This window comes from Pristiophorus japonicus, chromosome 15 (assembly GCF_044704955.1).
Source record: "Pristiophorus japonicus isolate sPriJap1 chromosome 15, sPriJap1.hap1, whole genome shotgun sequence".
NCBI classification, from domain to species: domain Eukaryota; kingdom Metazoa; phylum Chordata; class Chondrichthyes; family Pristiophoridae; genus Pristiophorus; species Pristiophorus japonicus.
In genome coordinates this window covers 114,977,772-114,995,963 of record NC_091991.1, presented here as the reverse complement: position 1 = coordinate 114,995,963, position 18,192 = coordinate 114,977,772, and the positions used below count along the sequence as shown (strand labels likewise).

At 44.1% G+C, this 18,192-nt stretch overlaps 1 protein-coding gene across 2 annotated transcripts in view; it reads right to left on the bottom strand.

Annotated features, from left to right (window-relative positions):
• The window catches only part of LOC139280998 (uncharacterized), a 70,860-nt gene that overhangs the window by 45,193 nt on the left and 7,475 nt on the right, over positions 1–18,192 (bottom strand). Inside the window, exon 2 of one of the 2 annotated variants that reach the window (XM_070900850.1) lies at positions 2,108–2,344. In XM_070900850.1, the coding sequence (XP_070756951.1) occupies positions 2,108–2,344 (237 nt within the window). The remainder of the gene's footprint in view (positions 1–2,107; positions 2,345–18,192) is intronic. The other variant, XM_070900851.1, reaches the window with a different exon arrangement.

The window sequence follows — 18,192 nt, the reverse complement described above, 5'->3', positions numbered from 1 at the left end:
TGATTGATTTAGATGAGGAAAGACAGGAGGAGGCTCGAGTGGAGCATAAATGCCGGCATGGACTGGTTGGGCTGAATGGCCGGTTTCTGTGCTGTATATCCTATGTAATGTAATCTATCTGAAATGGCATAGCTGCTGTGTCAAGGGGTCTAGTCTTCTGTTGGAGGAATCAAATTTCGACATCCTTGCAGGCAGGTCCGCCATCCAGAGAATGAATCAGTCACATTGAGTGCTTGAACTAAGTTTAGAGCTGGCTTAGCACTTTGAAAAGTTAACAAGTAAGGATCCATGACATTTAGTGCAGATTTTAGAACTGGCGGATGGCATCAGCTGGTGGTCAAGGCAGGGCTGAATGAAGGCAGTACGCCCTACTTGTGTAGGGCCAATACCCCATGGTGGTGTCTATATGATTCAAAGAAGCCTTCTAAAAACAACAAAGAAAATCCGTTTCAAGAAAACTTTCCTCTACATGGCCAAGAGGCAGGAAAAAATTCTATTATTATCTGGTCATCAGTTTGGTTTGATGGCAGAACTGATCATCTGGTTATCTTCCAACACTCCCATCCTGATAAATGGAGTGATTTAATGTCCAGCATGAAGTCCAGCAGTAACTTTTGCACTTTCCATATTCTTCACTAGTTCATGGGACAGATACGTTTCACAGTGGATATAGATGTTGAGTCATAATGATTACTCAGTAAGAGTAACCTGACGCATTCTGCTTGCTGTCTTCATCAACAACCTAATGGAGGCATCAAAGTGACGTCCTTTGCTGGTGACACCCTATCTGAAAGAAAGGCACATTACTCGAGGAGTGAAACAGATTTGATCTGTAAGTAGACAAATGGTATTTTACTCAGTAAAAGAGGATCAGGTCAGTAAGAAGAAAGATTAACGGCAGCAATGTGCACGGAAGTTCTCCCGATCGTCTGCTGCAACTTCGGTGGGAGATCAGTGGAAACCCTGGAGAAACGGCCGTTTCCGGCGATCTACCGCTGAAATGACAGCAGGGGATTGGAGAACGATTGTGGAAATTCTTCCTCTGAATGTTGTTATTCACCCATCTGTATAATTGCAAATTATTTGGTTGAATGTATAAGCAATACAGAGAAGTTGGGGAATCTGTTGGAAAGCTTGATCCTCCAGCCACTGTTGTTAAAGTTCTGCAAAGCCAGTGTCAAGTCAGTAATGTTCTATAATAGATGCGTTTGGCAGGCAGCAGAAATAAAGACAGCTTCTGCATCTGAATCAGTCTGATCAAGAGCTTTGCAGATCTGGAGACTAGGAGAAGGATGGCCTACCTCAAGGCAGAGTCTAGTCTCTTCAAGATCATGAATAATTGCTTAGAATACAAGATTTTACATCTACACAATGGGTCAAATGGCTTGCTTTTGTGCTTAAAAATTCATAAAAGTCAATACAGAATATCAAAAGCAATGTTTTAAACACCACCTCTCCTGTCTGCGTCATTTATTGGAACACTGCCCCTTGAATGCATATGGTGAACTGTAGAATTGGCCATTTACTGCAGCAGGGTTGTTGAAGCACGGATTAAGCTAAGGGAGTGGTCTGCGGGTGCCCCCAGTACAATTTCAGGAAATATTTCTAACATCGCCAATTGTAAGATTCATAAACCATCTGTCCTCAATACTGTTTCTTCCAGTTTCATCCTGTTATACCTGTACTACCTAATGTTTGGAGAAAAAATGTAATTCATGCCCGTTGTACATAGAACGTTAACTTCCTTCCCATTACAAATCCTAACGGAACTTTTCTACTGAGCTTTAAAAATGATCCATATCTAAAACAGAGCGACATTGGGGAAAATTTGAAAGCATTCAAACTGGCTCTGAAGTAAGCTTAGCTGTTCCAGATTGGGTTCCTAGTGATCTAAACTAGTTTTTCTTCCATTTGGTGAGCTAGGACAGCTTGCAAAAGATGCCAATGGTGGCAGAGTCAGCAACTTTGCAAGAAATTCAACTCCAATCTGAACAGATCCTTAAAGCTGCTGCAAATGTAAAATTGCATTCCTTGTGCATTTCATTTCTTGTCTACCGATCTAACTATGTCTCACATTTCTATTTGTTCCAGTGACTATCTTACTTACTCTGTCATGGTTTACCTTCCTCCTATTTAAATCTGCTCTTTCTACAACTGACTTGTTCGATCTGTCAGGCAAGCTTTCTTCGTCCCAGTAGAGCTGATAATACTGCTTGTCTGCTCCCTCACATTGAAGTGCACCAATTTCCTCCTCATCTTCAAATTCCCAGTCTTCTGTGGCAAGGAGCTGCTTTACTAGCTCAGGTTTCGGCAATGGCAGAGCCTTAACTGCAACAACCCTGTCCTGTAATCAGATTAAGCTACATTTTTAAAGTTCAGTGACATTTTTCTCAAGTGTTGATCCTAATCCTCACATCTTCTCTATACATAATGATTTTTTTTATCCCAAGCAATTCTATATACTATAGCATAATCACGTTATTGGCAGTGTAAACAAAATGGATAACCCAGCATGAGAGAGTCATTGCCATGACAGTGGAAGATTCCTTACTGTTTCTACACTTACTTGAGTACAATGACCGGCTGATCACTTGAGCAAAGTTATAAAAAGCACATCCACAGGCATGAGAATCAGGTGACTGGGGAAGAGGAGAAGAATGTCCAGTATTTCCATCTAAAATCAATATAGCAACTCTAAATCTAGGAAACTTGGGCATCTTTGATCTCCATAGAAGTCACCACAGTAACAGATTCCACACACACACAGGTATTCTAAAGGGACATGAGGAAGCAAATAGGTTGAGCATAACCAAGACGCGCTGCAGAAGGAAGAAAAGGCAAGCATTTAGCAGAAGAGACAGGTTTAATCGTTGGTTCTATATTGTAATAACCCACACTCAGTGGTGCTTTTGATGCAAGTAGATTGTGTTGGGGTAGCTTGGGACTGGGAGTGTTGTTTATTGTGACTGGTAAGACTATTGGGGAGTCTACTCCGTGTTTGAATAAACTGTCTGTGTTCTCTCTCCTACATTACTTAAGCCAGTCCTGCTATGTGCCCAGAGGGACACTGTTACAACAGGGCTTTAGTGCAAATAAGGAAGTATGTGAGAACATTGCAGATACTCTAATCCTTCCAACGTTCTCTCGATTCAGGAACCGTTCCTTTAGATTGGAAAATTGCACATGTTACTCCGCTATTTAAGAAAGGCGAGAGGGGGAAACCAGAAAATTATAGACTGATTAGCCTAATATCTGTTGTCAGGAAATTACGAGAGTCTATAATTAAGGATGGAGTGACTGAACACCTTGAATGTGTTCAGCTGATCAAAGAGCCAGCATGGATTTGTAACGGATAAATCATGCCTGACGAACCCGATTGAATTTTTTGAAAAGGTGACTAACGTAGTGGACTGGGGAATGTCTATCAATGTTATTTATTAGTACTTCCAGAAGGCATTTGATAAAGTCCCTCTTAAGAGACTGTTAGCTAAAGTTGGAATTGAGGGCAAATTATTGACCTGATTTGGAGATTGGCTGATCGGCAGAAGACAGAGAGTAGGGATAATTGACAAGTACTCTAATTGGCAGGATGTGACTAGTGGTATCCCACAACTATTCACCGTATTTATTAACGACTTAGATGATGGGATAGAGAGCAACATATCCAAGTTTGCCGATGACACAGATTCTAAACATTGCAAGCAGTGTAGATGGAAGTATAAATTACAAAGAGATATTAATAGATTAAGTGAATGGGCAAAACGGTGGTAAATTAATTTCAATACAGTTAAGTGTGAGATCATCGACTTTGGACCTAAAAATGATAGCTCAGAATACTTTCTAAATGGTGAAAAGCTGGAAGCAGTGGAGGTCCAAAGAGACTTGGGGTCCATGTACATAGATCATTAAAATGTCATGGACCGGTACAAAAAAATAATCAAAAAGGCTAATGGAATGTGGCCTTTATATCTAGAGGACTAGAATAAAAGTGGGTAAAGTTATGCTGCAGCTGGACAAAGCTCTAGTTAGACCACATCTGGAATACTGTCAGCAGTTCTGGGCACCACATTATAGGAAGGATATATTGGCTGTGGAGGGAGTGCAGAGTAGATTTACTAGAATTATATCTGGACTCCAAGGGTTAAATTACGAGAAGAGATTACACAAATAGGGTTGTATTCCCTGGAATTTAGAAGATTACGGGTAATTTGATCGAAGTTTTCAAGATATTAGAGATATTAAGGGAACTGATAGGGTAGATAGGCTGACATCGGTGCAGTACTGAGGGAGTGCTGCATTGTCGGAGGTGCCGTCTTTCAGATGAGACGTTAAACTGAGGCGCCATCTGCAATCTCAAACCTAAAAGATCCCATGGCACTATTTTGAAGAAGAGCAAGGAGTTATCCCCAGTGTCCTGGCCAATATTTATCACAAACAGATTATCTGGTCATGATCACATTGCTGTTTGTGGGAGTTTGCTGTGCGCAAGTTAGCTGCCGTGTTTCCTACATTACAACAGTGACTACACTTCAAAAAGTGCTTAATTGGCTGTAAAACACTTTGGGATCATTGGTCATGAAAGGTGCTATATAAATACAAGTCTTTCTTTTTTTCTTTATAGAGGTAAATTATTTCCACTGGTTGGGGAATCTAGGACTGGGAACATAGCCTAAAAATTAAAGCCACGCCTTTCAGGAGAGAAGTTAGGAAACACTTCTACACGCAAAGAACTCTTCCACAAACAGAAGATGATGCTGGGTCAATTGTTAATTTTAAATCCGATTTTTGATAGATTTCTGCTAACCAAAGGTATTAAGGGACATGGGGCAAAGGCGGGTATATGGAGTTAGGTCACAAATCAACCATGATCTCATTGAATGGCGGAACAGACTCGAGGTGCTAAATGACCTATGCCTGTTCCTTTGTTCCTATTACTCGAGAACCAGACCCTCGAGTTTGGGTGGGCAACTTGTAAAGTGGAGGCATAGGGCTCAAATTTCAGGTTTTAGCAATTTTGCCCGTTTTCGGGTGATAATCATGGCAAATAATTTTTTACCGGTGGGTTATCATTACCGCCAGAAGTCGCAAAATTTGCCAAACGGTCAAGAACGTTCGCAATAAATCCAGCATTGCACAACTGAATTTGAACACCACAGCTGCAATATTTTTTCTTCTCCCGCGCTTCTGGTCAGCTGTCAGGGAGCGCCCACGCATGCGCAGCACACCCAGGGCTGAATCAGCCATTTTTAGATTTAATTCACGATGGAAGGAGATGGGAGCAGGCAGAGAGCCAAAAGGTTCAGCAGTGAGGCAAATTAGGCCCTTGTCACTGCCAGTGAAAGGAGATGGGCAGAATTAAACAGGAGGGGTGCAAGTAAACTCCTCCCAGCGGTTTTTCACAGAATTTGGAGCAGCATATTTGAGGAGGTCTCCTATATTGATGTCATCCGAAGGACCCACACACAGTGCCGCAAGAGGTTTAATGACCTTTGCAGGGTCGTTAGAGTAAGTAATATTTTTATTGATGCACTCCTTCATTACTTAAATTATAAATCTGACACTATTTGTTCTCGTGCTGTTGGTATAGTAGGCTTAGTGTTACACCTTATTTGCCATGAATGATCTTTACACATTACAGGTTGAGCATTCGAATTCTGGTGTTCCGGAATGTTCCGATCCGTGGCGGGGGTTGTCCGGAATACGGAAAACGTACCAAAATCTGGACCCGCCGCCCGACCTCCTCCCGCTCGACAGGCCCAACTAAGTCCCGCCGACCCCTCCCCCCACCTCACCCTTACCTCAGCCTAGGTGTTTCCAGATTCGGGACGTCGGAAAGACATTCCGAAATCCGGAAATACCCGAAATCCGGAAACGAACTCTGTCCTGAGATTTCCAGATTTTGGATGCTCTACCTATATTAAGATTGCTTTCTGAGATCTTAAAAGATGTTTCTGCACTTCGATGTCTTCCTCATGAACCACGTGCAACTTCCAGGGCCATTAAACAGAGGACTGTATTAAATGCACACAATATAGTATAAATGCTTTGGTGGTTATCTGCGCATGTCACAAGAGTAGAAGGGTCCTCTGGTAACCATTCCCATTGTCATCTTTGCAGGAAAAGATGTCCCACAACCGCCGGGAGCAGCGGTGGACAGGTGGTCCACCCCGAAGCATGCCTTGGACAGACATCGACGAAAGAGTGGCTGGTCTGATAGATGCCTCAGGGAGGGCAACTGCCCATGGGGGAGCTGACCCCCCCCATTCGATAGTGAAGGTAAGTCCTGCACACTCCAGTGGGTTGGGGCAATGTGATGTAGTGACTGTGGACTAGGGTTGGGCAATGTGATGTTGTGTCTCTGGACTACATATAATGGAGTAGCAGCGGTCCTTCAAATGAGCCTGTGCTATGTGCCCTTACTCATGTCACCCTGCCCCCTACCCTGCTGCTAACTACTCATTGTTTTCTATTTCCAAATGGGTTTTCGCATGCGCCAAATCCTTCAATGGAAGCCTCCACCTCAGGCCGTCATGAGGGAGGGGTGGGGGCAGATGAACTCAACACCTCTTTTCCCTCCGGACAGCACCTCATCCAAGGATGAAACATTCTCGGCCTTTCAAGCATCCGAGGCCCCGAGTACTAGTGGTGTGCAGTAACGTACTCCCGAGGTTGAATTCCGTATGCCGTCTCTCTGGTGGGGGAAATCGGCAAAGCCGGTCTGCTGACAGACAGGTGAACGAACAACTGAACATGGTGGGACTGTCCAAGGAGAGCATCCAGCTCATCCGACAGCTCCTAGAGGTATTGGGTAGGATTCCCGCAAGCACTGCGATACTATTGGCGAACATGACGGAGGTCGGATAGCATATTGTCCGTGCGAGCCAAGAAACCTGCGAGGCTGTCAATGCCCACACGCAATTGATGGCCTCCATCTGTGACACTGCAGTCCCCAGCGTCATACCCAGACCCACATTACCTGTGAGTGACGACGCCGAGCAAGAGGCTCGCACTCAGAAGCTGGGCCTTCCATTCCTCGAGCTTCTCCAGTGGCGTCTCTTCGCTTCACGAACTCTTAGTGCCAACTTGGGTAGGGGCATGCGAGGGAGGGGGGCACGGGGAGAGGAGCCAGGGGTAAAAGATGTTCGGTGCAAGGGTTGTTGTTGTTATTTGTTGATCTGTTATTTTATAAAAGTTTAAAAAGTTTACAAATTCTGTTCAAGTTCAAATTTTATTTAAGTTTCAAAATTATGTTTGACATGTTTACAATGGTTATTAAATTATTTTGTTCACCTTAACCATTCCTGAGTAGTGTCTCATTTCAAGAATAAGAGTGGGAATAGTCAACATGGTGGGATAGAATGGCCAGGCAACAGTCAAACATGCCATTCACTCTTCAAGCAAAGCGTTCAATTATGAGCTGCTGACGCAAGGCTTTTGCATTGGCGAAAGCTGCACGAGGCCTCCCCTGTGATGGTGGTGGCAAGGGTTCTTCGCCCTCCTCCCCTCTCTCCTGAGGTGGTCCTGCAGTTCCCATTGGCAAATCCTGCCTCCTCATGATGGCTATGTTGTGTAACATGTAGCACACCATAATGAACTCAGAGACCTGCTGAGGGGAGTATTGCAGGTAGCCTCCAGAGTGGTCCAGGCATCGGAAGTGCTGCTTGAGCACTCCAATTGTCTGTTCGACAATGTTGCATGTGGCTATATGGCTCTCATTACAGCGATGCTCGGCTTCTGTCTGAGGGTTCCGGAGGGGAGTCATGAGCCAGGGGGCAAGGCCATAACCTTTGTCCCCCAACATCCAGTTCGGGCCTTGTGGTTGACGCTCGAACAAGCATGAGACACTTCTCCCATGCAAGATGAAAGCATCATGGATGCTCCCTGGATATTGGGCATTGACTGCCATGATGCGCTGATTATGATAGCAATCTGTACATTCATGGAATTAAATCCCCTTAGGTTTCGGTAAACCTCTGGATTGAGTAAAGGTGCTTCGCAGGGCAACGTGCATAGAGTCAATGGTGCCCTGAACCTTGGAGAAGCCAGCAATTCGTCCAAAACCTATAGCTCTCTCATTCTGTGCCTCCTTGGTCATTGGGATGTTTATGAAGTCCATCCTGCATGCGTACAGTTCAGTAGTCACCTGGCAAATTCAACAATGTGTAGCGTCCTGCGAGATGGAGCATATGTCCCTGCTGATGCTTGAAAGGAGTGGAGGCATAGAGGGCAAGTGCCGCAGTCACCCTCATCTTGACGATCAGTGTAGTCTTGTTGCCGTTGGTAGGCTGTAGGTCTGCCTTTATGAGCTGGCATATCTCTGTGACCACCTCTTTTTGGAAGCGCAGCCTTCGAATGCACTATGCCTCAGAGAGCTGCAGGTATGAGTGCTGTTGCCTGTAGACATGGGGGGTAAGGCCTCCTCCCCATATGTCTGCAACCTCTTCCATTATGCACAAAATGATCATCAATAATCCTTCTTCCAGCTCGACGCTGTATAGAAAAAGCAGTCAGGAATAATGGCCGACATAGTATAGCCCCCATTTAAAATTTTTTTTCCTTAAATAGCCTTTAAAACGAACTATAAACTCAAATAAAACTTCACTATGTAAAGTGCAGCCTTCTTCAAATCCTTTTATGCACTGAATTTCTGCTCCCTTTTCAAGATGGCGCTGAGTGCATCTTGGGTTCGACTGATTTTTTTCTGCCGGGTTCCCGGGCGGACGGTAAATCGGTGATAGTGCAGCATTGCACGCCGATTGACATCATCAAAATGGTGAAAACATCGGGCGGGCACTAAATTTTAGCGCCGCCACAAAATCACTGTCGAAATTTCCGCCTGGGCGCAAAATGTGCAACTCGTTTAGCGCCAAAACAAGTCGTTTTTGTACTTCGCCCAGGCGAAAAACCGGTCGCAAACCTGTTGAAAATCTAGCCCAAAAACTCATCTCCAAAGTCTCCTGCGCAGAGATCAGATACCTTCCAGTGAATGAGTCAGTCAAGCACTGACTTTTTATGACAGCAAACTTCATAAAATGAGCAATAGAATAATTCAATTAAACCACTTGAAGAAAAATAAAGAGTATGGGAAAAATCTTGGAAATGGAAACTGGTAGGTTGATGCAGAAATAAAAATAGGTACCAAAATGTCTATAATTCTAATTGAAAACTATCAGCATACTGGAAGATAACTCCATTCAAAAATGCATGGAGCTGTGTAAATTATGTTTATCTCAGCCTACACAGGTAGTAAACAGACACCCATTGTGGACAGATTAATCTTCCAATTCTGCATTTTGATATCCATTTCGGATGGAAAATCTAGCAAGACCCACTGACCACTGTGCTCAAATGCCTGATATGCACTCAGTGTTAAATCTCCACACTGGGAGCATGAATTCATTAAGACATGCATCACAAATGTAAAAATAAATATCAATGTACACTGCAAAAGGAGAAACTGTAATCACAGATTCAACAAAAGGAGGCTGCAAAGATTTAACGTTATTATATTTACAGCTCCAGCTTCTGTATCAAGTACCCAACTTCTACTCGCAAAGTACAGCAAATAAATGCAGAAAATGGTGATATTTTGAAACATTCTTATACCATAGTTAAAAATGGGATTTGAAAGTTTTATTAATGTTTTTCTCTGAATTATTGATAAGTGAATGAAGTGTAGTGACAAAAAAGTTATTTGCTGAACTGAACTATCGACAACAAAGGGGTTTGGCAGTGCTTAATGGTATATAAGAACATAAGAACATAAGAATTAGGAACAGGAGTAGGCCATCTAGCCCCTCGAGCCTACTCCGCCATTCAACAAAATTATGGCTGATCTGGCCGTGGACTCGGCTCCACTTACCCGCCCGCTCCCCATAACCCTTAATTCCCTTATTGGTTAAAAATCTATCTATCTGCGACTTGAATACATTCAATGAGCTAGCCTCAACTGCTTCCTTGGGCAGAGAATTCCACAGATTCACAACCCTCTGGGAGAAGAAATTCCTTCTCAACTCGGTTTTAAATTGGCTCCCCCGTATTTTGAGGCTGTACCCCCTAGTTCTAGTCTCCCCGACCAGTGGAAACAACCTCTCTGCCTCTATCTTATCTATCCCTTTCATTATTTTAAATGTTTCTATAAGATCACCCCTCATCCTTCTGAACTCCAACAAGTAAAGACCCAGTCTACTCAATCTATCATCATAAGGTAACCCCCTCATCTCCGGAATCAGCCCAGTGAATCGTCTCTGTACCCCCTCCAAAGCTAGTATATCCTTCCTTAAGTAAGGTGACCAAAACTGCACGCAGTACTCCAGGTGCGGCCTCACCAATACCCTATACAGTTGGAGCAGGACCTCCCTGCTTTTGTACTCCATCCCTTCAATGCAAGGAGTCTAATGAATAAGGCAGATGAGCTGAGGGCAAATATAGACATGTGGAAGTATGATATCATAGCTATTACTGAAACATGGCTGAAAGAAGGGCAGGAATGGCAGCTCAACATTCCTGGTTATAGGATTTTCAGACGAGATAGTGGGGGGATAAAAAAGGAGGGGGGAGGTTTACAATATTGGTTAAAAAAAACAATTACATCTGTGAGGAGGGATGATATGTTAGAAGGATCAAATGAGGCCATATGGGTTGAACTGAAGAACAAAAACAGGCAATGCTGGGAGTGTACTACAGACCCCCCCAAATAATTAGAGAGAGATAGAAATGCAAATATACAGGTAAATTTCTGAGAACTGCAAAAACAGTAGGGCAGTAATAGTAGAGGATTTCAACTACCCCAATATTAACTGGGATAGAATCAGTGTAAAAGGTACAGAGGGTGCAGAACTCTTCAAAGGCATTCAGGAGAACTTTTAGTCAGCAAGCCCAAGAGAGGAAGCGGTTCTGGACTTAGTTTTAGGGAATGAAGCTGGACAGGTGGAAGGAGAATCAGTGGGAGAGCATTGGGGAAAGGCCTATTTTACTAAGCTAAGATGTGATTTAGCAACAGTGGACTGGAAACAACTACTTGAAATTAAATCAGTGTCAGAGCAGTGGGAGGCTTTCAAGGAGGAGATAGTGAGGGTTCTAATCTAGAGCTGGATGTCAAGGGGCATGCAGGGTAGGATAAGGTAAAAAAGGGAAGCTTGTGTTAGACACCGAAAGCTCGATACTACAGCTTAGAGGAGTATAGAAAGTGCAGGGGTGAAATAAAAGGAAATTAGGAAAGCAAAGAGAAGGCATGAAAAAATATAGGCATGAAGGAAAATTCAATGATGTTTTATAAATACATATGGAGCAAGTGGATAACTAAAGAGTAGGGCCCATTACAGACCAAAAAGGAAGCTTGTGTGTGGAGACGGAAGAAGTTGCAAGTTGGATCCAAAATTGCCTCAGTGGCAGGAAGCAAAGGATAATGGTCGACAGATGTTTTTGTGACTGGAAAGCTGTTTCCAGTGGGGTTCCACAGGGCTCAGTAGTAAGTCCCTTGTTTCTCGTGGTATACAATGATTTAGACCAATGTGGAGGCCATGATTAGGAAGTTTGCAGATGATATAAAAATTGGCCATGTGGTTGATAGTGAGAAAGAAAGCTGTATACTGCAGGAAGATATCAATGGACTGGTCAAGTGGGCAGAAAAGTGGCAAATGGAATTCAATTTGGAGAAGTGTGAGGTAATGCATTTGGAGAGGGCTAACAAGGCAAGGGAATACTTAATAGGTAGGACACTGAAGTGTAGAGGAACAGAGGGACCTTGGTATAATGGGTATGATCTGATAGCCATTACAGAGACGTGGTTGCAAGGTGACCAAAGCTGGGAACTGAATATTCAGGAATATTTGATAATTCGGAAGGAGAGACAGAAAGGAAAACGAGGTGGGGTAGCTCTGTTAATAAAGGATGAGATCAGTGCAGTAGTGAGAAATGATATTGGCTCAGAAGATCAAGATGTAGAATCAGTTTGGGTGGAGATAAGAAATAATAAGTGGAAGAAGTCACCGGTGGGCGCAGTCTATAGGTCCCCTAACAGTAGCTACACTGTTGGACGGAGTATAAGTCAAGAAATAATGGAGGCTTGTAAAAAAGGAACGGCAATAATCATGGGCGATTTTAATCTTCATGTTGATTGGAGAAATCAAATTGGCCATGGTAGCCTTGAGGAAGAGTTCATAGAGTGTATCTGGGGTGGTTTCCTTTAACAGTACATTGCAGAACCAACCAGAGAGCAGGCTATCTTAGATCTGGTACTGTGTAATGAGACAGGATTAATAAATGATATCCTAGTAAAGAATCCTCTAGGAAAGAATGATCATAACATGGTTGAATTTCAAATTCAGTTGGAGGGTGAGAAAGTTGGATCTCAAACCAGTGTCCTGAGCTTAAATAAAGGAGACTATAAAGGTATGAAGGCAGAGTTGGCTAAAGTGGACTGGGAAAAGTGTAAGATGGTTGATGAGCAGTGGCAGACATTTAAGGAGATAGTTCATAACTCACAACAAAAATATATTCCAGTGAGAAGGAAATACTTTAAGAGAAGGGAGAACCATCTGTGGCTAACTAAGGAAATAAGGGTTGGTATCAAATTGAAAACAAAGGCATACAAAGTGGCCAAGATTAGTGGGAGGCCAGAGGATTGGAAAACTTTTTAAAAAACAGCAAAGGATGACTAAAAAACATAGAGAGGGAAGATAGATTATGAGAGTAAACTAGCAAAAAATATAAAAACAGATAGTAGTAGTTTCTACAGTTATATAAAAAGGAAGAGAGTGGCTAAAGTAAATGTTGGTCACTTAGAGGGCGAGACTGGAAAATTAATAATGGGGAACAGGGAAATGACAGACGTTGAACAAATATTTTGTATCGGTCTTCACGGGTAGAAGACACTAAATACATCCCATTAGTGGATAATCAAGGGGCTATAGGGAGGGAGATACTTAAAACAATCACTAAAGAAAATCGGTAAAATAATGAGACTAAAGGTGGACCCTAGACCCGATGGCTTGCATCATAGGGTCTTAAAAGTGGCTGCAGAGATAGTGGATGAATTGGTTGTAATCTACCAAAATTCTCTGGATTCTGGGGAGGTCCCAGCGGATTGGAAAACCGCACATGTAACGCCCCTATTTAAAAAAAGGAGGCAGACAGAAAGCAGGAAACTATAGACCAGTTAGCCTAACATCTGTCGTTGGGAAAATGCTGGAGTCCATTATTAAGGAAGCAGAAGCGGGGCATTTGGAAAAGCATAATACAGTCAAGCAGAGTCAGCATGGTTTTATAAAAAGGAAATCATTGTTTGACAAATTTGCTGGAGTTCTCTGAGGATGTAATGAGCAGGGTGGATAAGGGGGAATCAGTGCATGTGGTGTATTTGGATTTCCAGAAGGCATTCGATAAGGTACCAGATAAGCAGTTACTGCACAAGATAAAAGCTCACGGATTTGCAGGTAATATATTGGGCTCAATTTTTCCCAGTGATCGGTGCCGTTTTTTATTGCGCAAGTTAAAAAATGTAACTTTCCCCAAGCAATGTGCGCCAGTTACGATTTTTTAAGGTTTTTTTTTGTGTCATAGGGGGCGTAACATGAGGTCTGCACCAGTTTGTCAATTATGTAAATTTGCCCCCAAAAAACGTCTCCTAGGTCGGCGTGTGTCACCACTCCCGAAAAACCTTCTGGTGAGTTAGGAAAAACCAGCGCGCATTGAAAAATCAGCGTAGAAAGACGCCATTGTTTTTCAGCGAAGTTTTGGAGTCATAAACACTTAAATATACATAAATAAAGATTCATTGTTTTTTTCCCCCCTGTAACACAGTAAATGGAAGTTTGATGGAATTTTGTAAGTTTTCATTTTTTTTTTCAACTGACACGCCACCACCATACGTCTGCAAACAGGGCTCGAGGATTGGAGCACCGGCTGGCAGAATCAGTCCCGTGCCTGGACACAGGGGTTTGGCTGCAACAGTTGGGGGGGCTGTGGAAGGCATCAGAAGCCTGCACTACCTATCAAATCAAGCCCGGTGGGTGGGGGGCTGTGGAAGGCATCAGAAGCCTGCCTACACATCAAATGTAGCCTGGAGGGGGTTCCCGATCACTGCCTGCTCAGACCTGGGTGTGGTCAATACAGACCTTGTGGGGAGAGAGAACAAAGAACCTTGTCCTGCCTGTCTGCCATTTTGAACTTCTTGCAAAGGTAAAATTTAAGCATGGGGGCAATGCTGACAATGCCATACCTTGTGGAAGCTTTTTGCATGATGGTGCTGTAGAGGAGACAATTAATTCGACGTCATCGCATGAGGAGCATCAGAGCCTGTAGGGTGCTGGGCAGGAGGCCTTACCCACATCGGGTATATCGAGACAGGCGTTCGTACCTGCACCTGAGTGATGCTGACTGTGTCAGAAGGCTACGTTTCCGCAAAGAAGTTATAACTGAGATCTGAGAGTTAGTAAAAGCAGACCTGCAACCTAGAAGCATCAGGAGGACTGCTTTGTCAGTTGAAGTGAAGTGAAGGTTACAGCTGCACTTTCATTCTATGCATCTGGATCGTTCCAAGCTACAACTGAGGATGTGTGCGCCATTTCTCAACATGCAACACATGTCTGCTTTCGGCAGGTGACTGCTGCACCATATGCCCGGAGGAATGACTACATGAAGTTCCCCATGACCGTCCAGGCAATGTGAGACAGGGCTCAGGGCATCTCCAGGATTGCTGGCTTCCCAAACGTATAGGGCTGCATTGATTGTACCCATATCGCCTTGCGAGCACCTTTGGAGGATTCCGAGGAGTACAGGAACAGAAAAGGCTTCCACTCCATTAATGTGCAGCTTGTGTGTGAGGACATGCATCGCATCATGCCAGTTGATGCAAGATACCCTGGGAGCACCCATGATGCATTGTATCTGCCATGTTTCAGCAACAGCCAGAAGGGCAGAGCTGGCTATTGGGAGACAAAGGGTACGGTCTCGCCACCTGGCTCATGACGCGCAGCACAATAAGAGAACCATTGGCATCTTGAAACAGCGTTTCCGATGCCTGGACCATTCCGGAGGCTACTTGCAATACTCTCCTGAGATTGTCAGTCAGTTCACTGTTGTGTGCTGCATGCTGCATAACTTAGCCATCATGAGGCAGCAGCAGCTGGAAGACCCACCTGAGGCGAGAGTGGCTGATGATAATGATGTGGAAGATGTAGATGACGAGGACGACGACGAGGAAGCCATGCAACTACCTGAACCCGGAGCACGATGGCGGAGGAGGGCGGGCCGTCGTGCCCCTTTAACAACTGCTCGAGCCTTGCGCCAGCAGCTCATCCATGATCGCTTTTCTGCCTGAAAGCTCAATGGCAACTATTCCAAATGGACCATGTTTACTGTTTGGAGCTGTTCCGTAATGTTGTGTTGTGTTAATGGAACAAATAATGTAAATGATTCTGCTTGAGTTCCAAAAGTTGTGTTAATAATGGAACAAATAATGTAAATGATTCAGTTATAATTTAAAATAAATTTTATTCAAAAGTTTAACAAACATTTGTTTGTACTTAACTTAACTTTAATAAACATATTCTTGTATCAAACTTTAAAGTTTTCACTTAAGATCACTTACTAACTTTTAAACTTGTAAATTTACATAACTTACAAAAAACTTTTAATTTGAGAACAGTTACAACAATAATAACAACAACAGCAGCAGCAGCAAAGAAAGGCTGTACCCATCTCTCCTCCACCTTATTCTAAGACCGCCCGCTGTGCTTGGTCTTGGGGACTCCACCACCCTGCCTACAGGCGGTGGCGCAGCGTTTCTTGGGTTGATACCAAACTTATTCTTTTGAACATCTCGGGTAATGCACACTTCTTGATTGCAGGGGGGAACAGCCGGTAATGTGGAAGGCCTGGTTTAGGCCTCTTCAGAGGCTGGTCTGGGGATTGGAGTGGGAGTGGCAGTTGATTCTGTCAATGGGCGTGGGGTCTCGCGTATTCCCTTATTGCAGCAGCTAACTTCAACATTCCCTCCCTCATGCTCGCTGACAGTGTCTCACCTTCCTGTGACATGCCCTCCCTCATGTTGAGCAAAAGTGTGTCAACTACCTGCAACATTCCCTCCCTCATATGCACATTGTTTCTGCTGACTGAGATATTCCCTCCCTAATGTTCCGGACAGAGTTCCCATTTCTCGTGAGAGTGTTTTTACTTCTCCCGACAATCCCGATACCTCATCACCGACCCCAATGATGGTGTCCAGGAGTGATCAGGTAAGGTCAATGCTCTCCGCACTCATTGCCATCATCTGAACCACATCTGTTAGATCCTGCACCTCAGGAGAGTGTTGTTGAGCTCTCCTTCCCATCCTCATCCTGGATGTGGCTTGCTGCACCCCACTGGGACCCACAGCCTCGGACGATGGGGCCCTGGGTGTGCCTTGCTACAATCCATTGGAATCCCCAGCCTCGGACAGTGAGAAACCATGGAATGTCCCACCAACACTCAAACCACTACTCAGGGAAGGGGCTAGCACCTCAATGGGCAGCACCTGCACCTCCTCCAAAGTGAGTTTAACAGTGGGGACTTCATCTATCCATTCCCCTCATGCTCTTGTTCAGGAAGGTGGGATTGGAAGGTGTTTTCCTCTACAGGCTCGTCCTCATCTGAAACTTCTTCTGCATCATCAGGGTTGACCTCAATTTCTGCAAAATATAACCGAACAGACAAATGGTTAGCAGCAGAGGAGGGGGCAAGGTAGATGGCATGAGTAGGCTCACACAGCGCAGGCAGCAGGCTGATCTGAAGGACCACGATGAATGATGGCACATTGCATCAACCGAAGCGTAGCTGATGGAGACATCCCCATGAACCGAAGCATGGCTAGCCCGCGCAGTACTTAACATTTAGCAAAGCCAGACTGTGGAATTTGAAGGACTTACCCTCTCCCTAGAGTGTGGGCCCAGCTTGTGCAGTGGTGGTTGCTCTTCTCCAGGCAGGACCCATCAAAGCAGCGACCCTCTTTTCCAAGTGTGTCAGTGGGTGCAGATTTGGCGGGCCTCCTCCAGTTCAGATTTCTTTCTTGTTTGTTGTGTGCCACTTTCCTCTGCAAAGATGAAAATATAACTTGTTAGAGAGGGTGGGTGGGACATATACAGATGGTCATATTTACAATTGCAATTCGAGTGAATAAATTAAAATATTACTTACACTAACTATTTGACCACATTCCTGCCACTTCTTGTTGCACTGGCCTCCAGACCTCGGGGTGGTCACTATTGCACAGTAACCTTCTGCAAGTTGGTTCCAGTGTTTCTTCATTTCTTTGGGTGAAACTTTTATGTGACCTTTATTGGTGTCCAGCTCCTGCCTTCTACCCTCAATGACAGTAACTAGTGCCTTCACTTCATCCTGTAAGAAATTCTTGGTCCTTGCACTGCGTTGCATCTTGTATTGCAGCTCTGATTTTTCCAATGAGAATTAAAGTTCTCACACACAACTGGCTCTTTAAAAATGGCTGATTGCAGACCAGGAGCTATACTGCGCATGCGCGCCCATAGGAATCGCGTCAAAAACGGCCTTTTTCCCCCCATGCTTGCGCAGAAGGGGCAACATCATTTTTATCCAGCGCAGACATTAGGCCCCATCCCGAGGCTACAGGACAGGCTGCGTGGCGCCAATTAAAAAGGTGAGCGGGGAAACTTACCACATTTATTTTTGGAGCAGTTGTAGCCTTGAAAATGGGCGTAACTCTGACAATACGCCAAAAAACGGCTTTGGCCAAAATTGAGCCCCTGAGCTTGGATAGCGGATTGGCTAACCCCCCAACAGAAAACAGAGTCGGGATAAATGGGTAATTTTCCGGTTGGCAAACAGTAACTAGTGAGGTGCCACAAGGATCGGTGCTGGAGCCTCAACAATTTACAATCTATATCAATGACTTGGATGAAGGGACCGAGTGTAATTAGCCAAGTTTGCTGATGATACAAAGATGGGTGGGAAAGCAAGTTGTAAGGAGCACATAAAAAATGTTCAAAGGGATATAGGCAGGCTAAGTGAGTGGGCAAACATTTGGCAGATGGCGTATAATGTAGGAAAGTGTGAGGTTATCCATTTTGGCAGGAAAAATAAAAAAGCAAATTATTATTTAAATGGAGATAAATTTTAAAAGTTGCAGTACAGAGGGACCTGGGGGTCCTTGGGCATGAAACACAAAGTTATTATGCA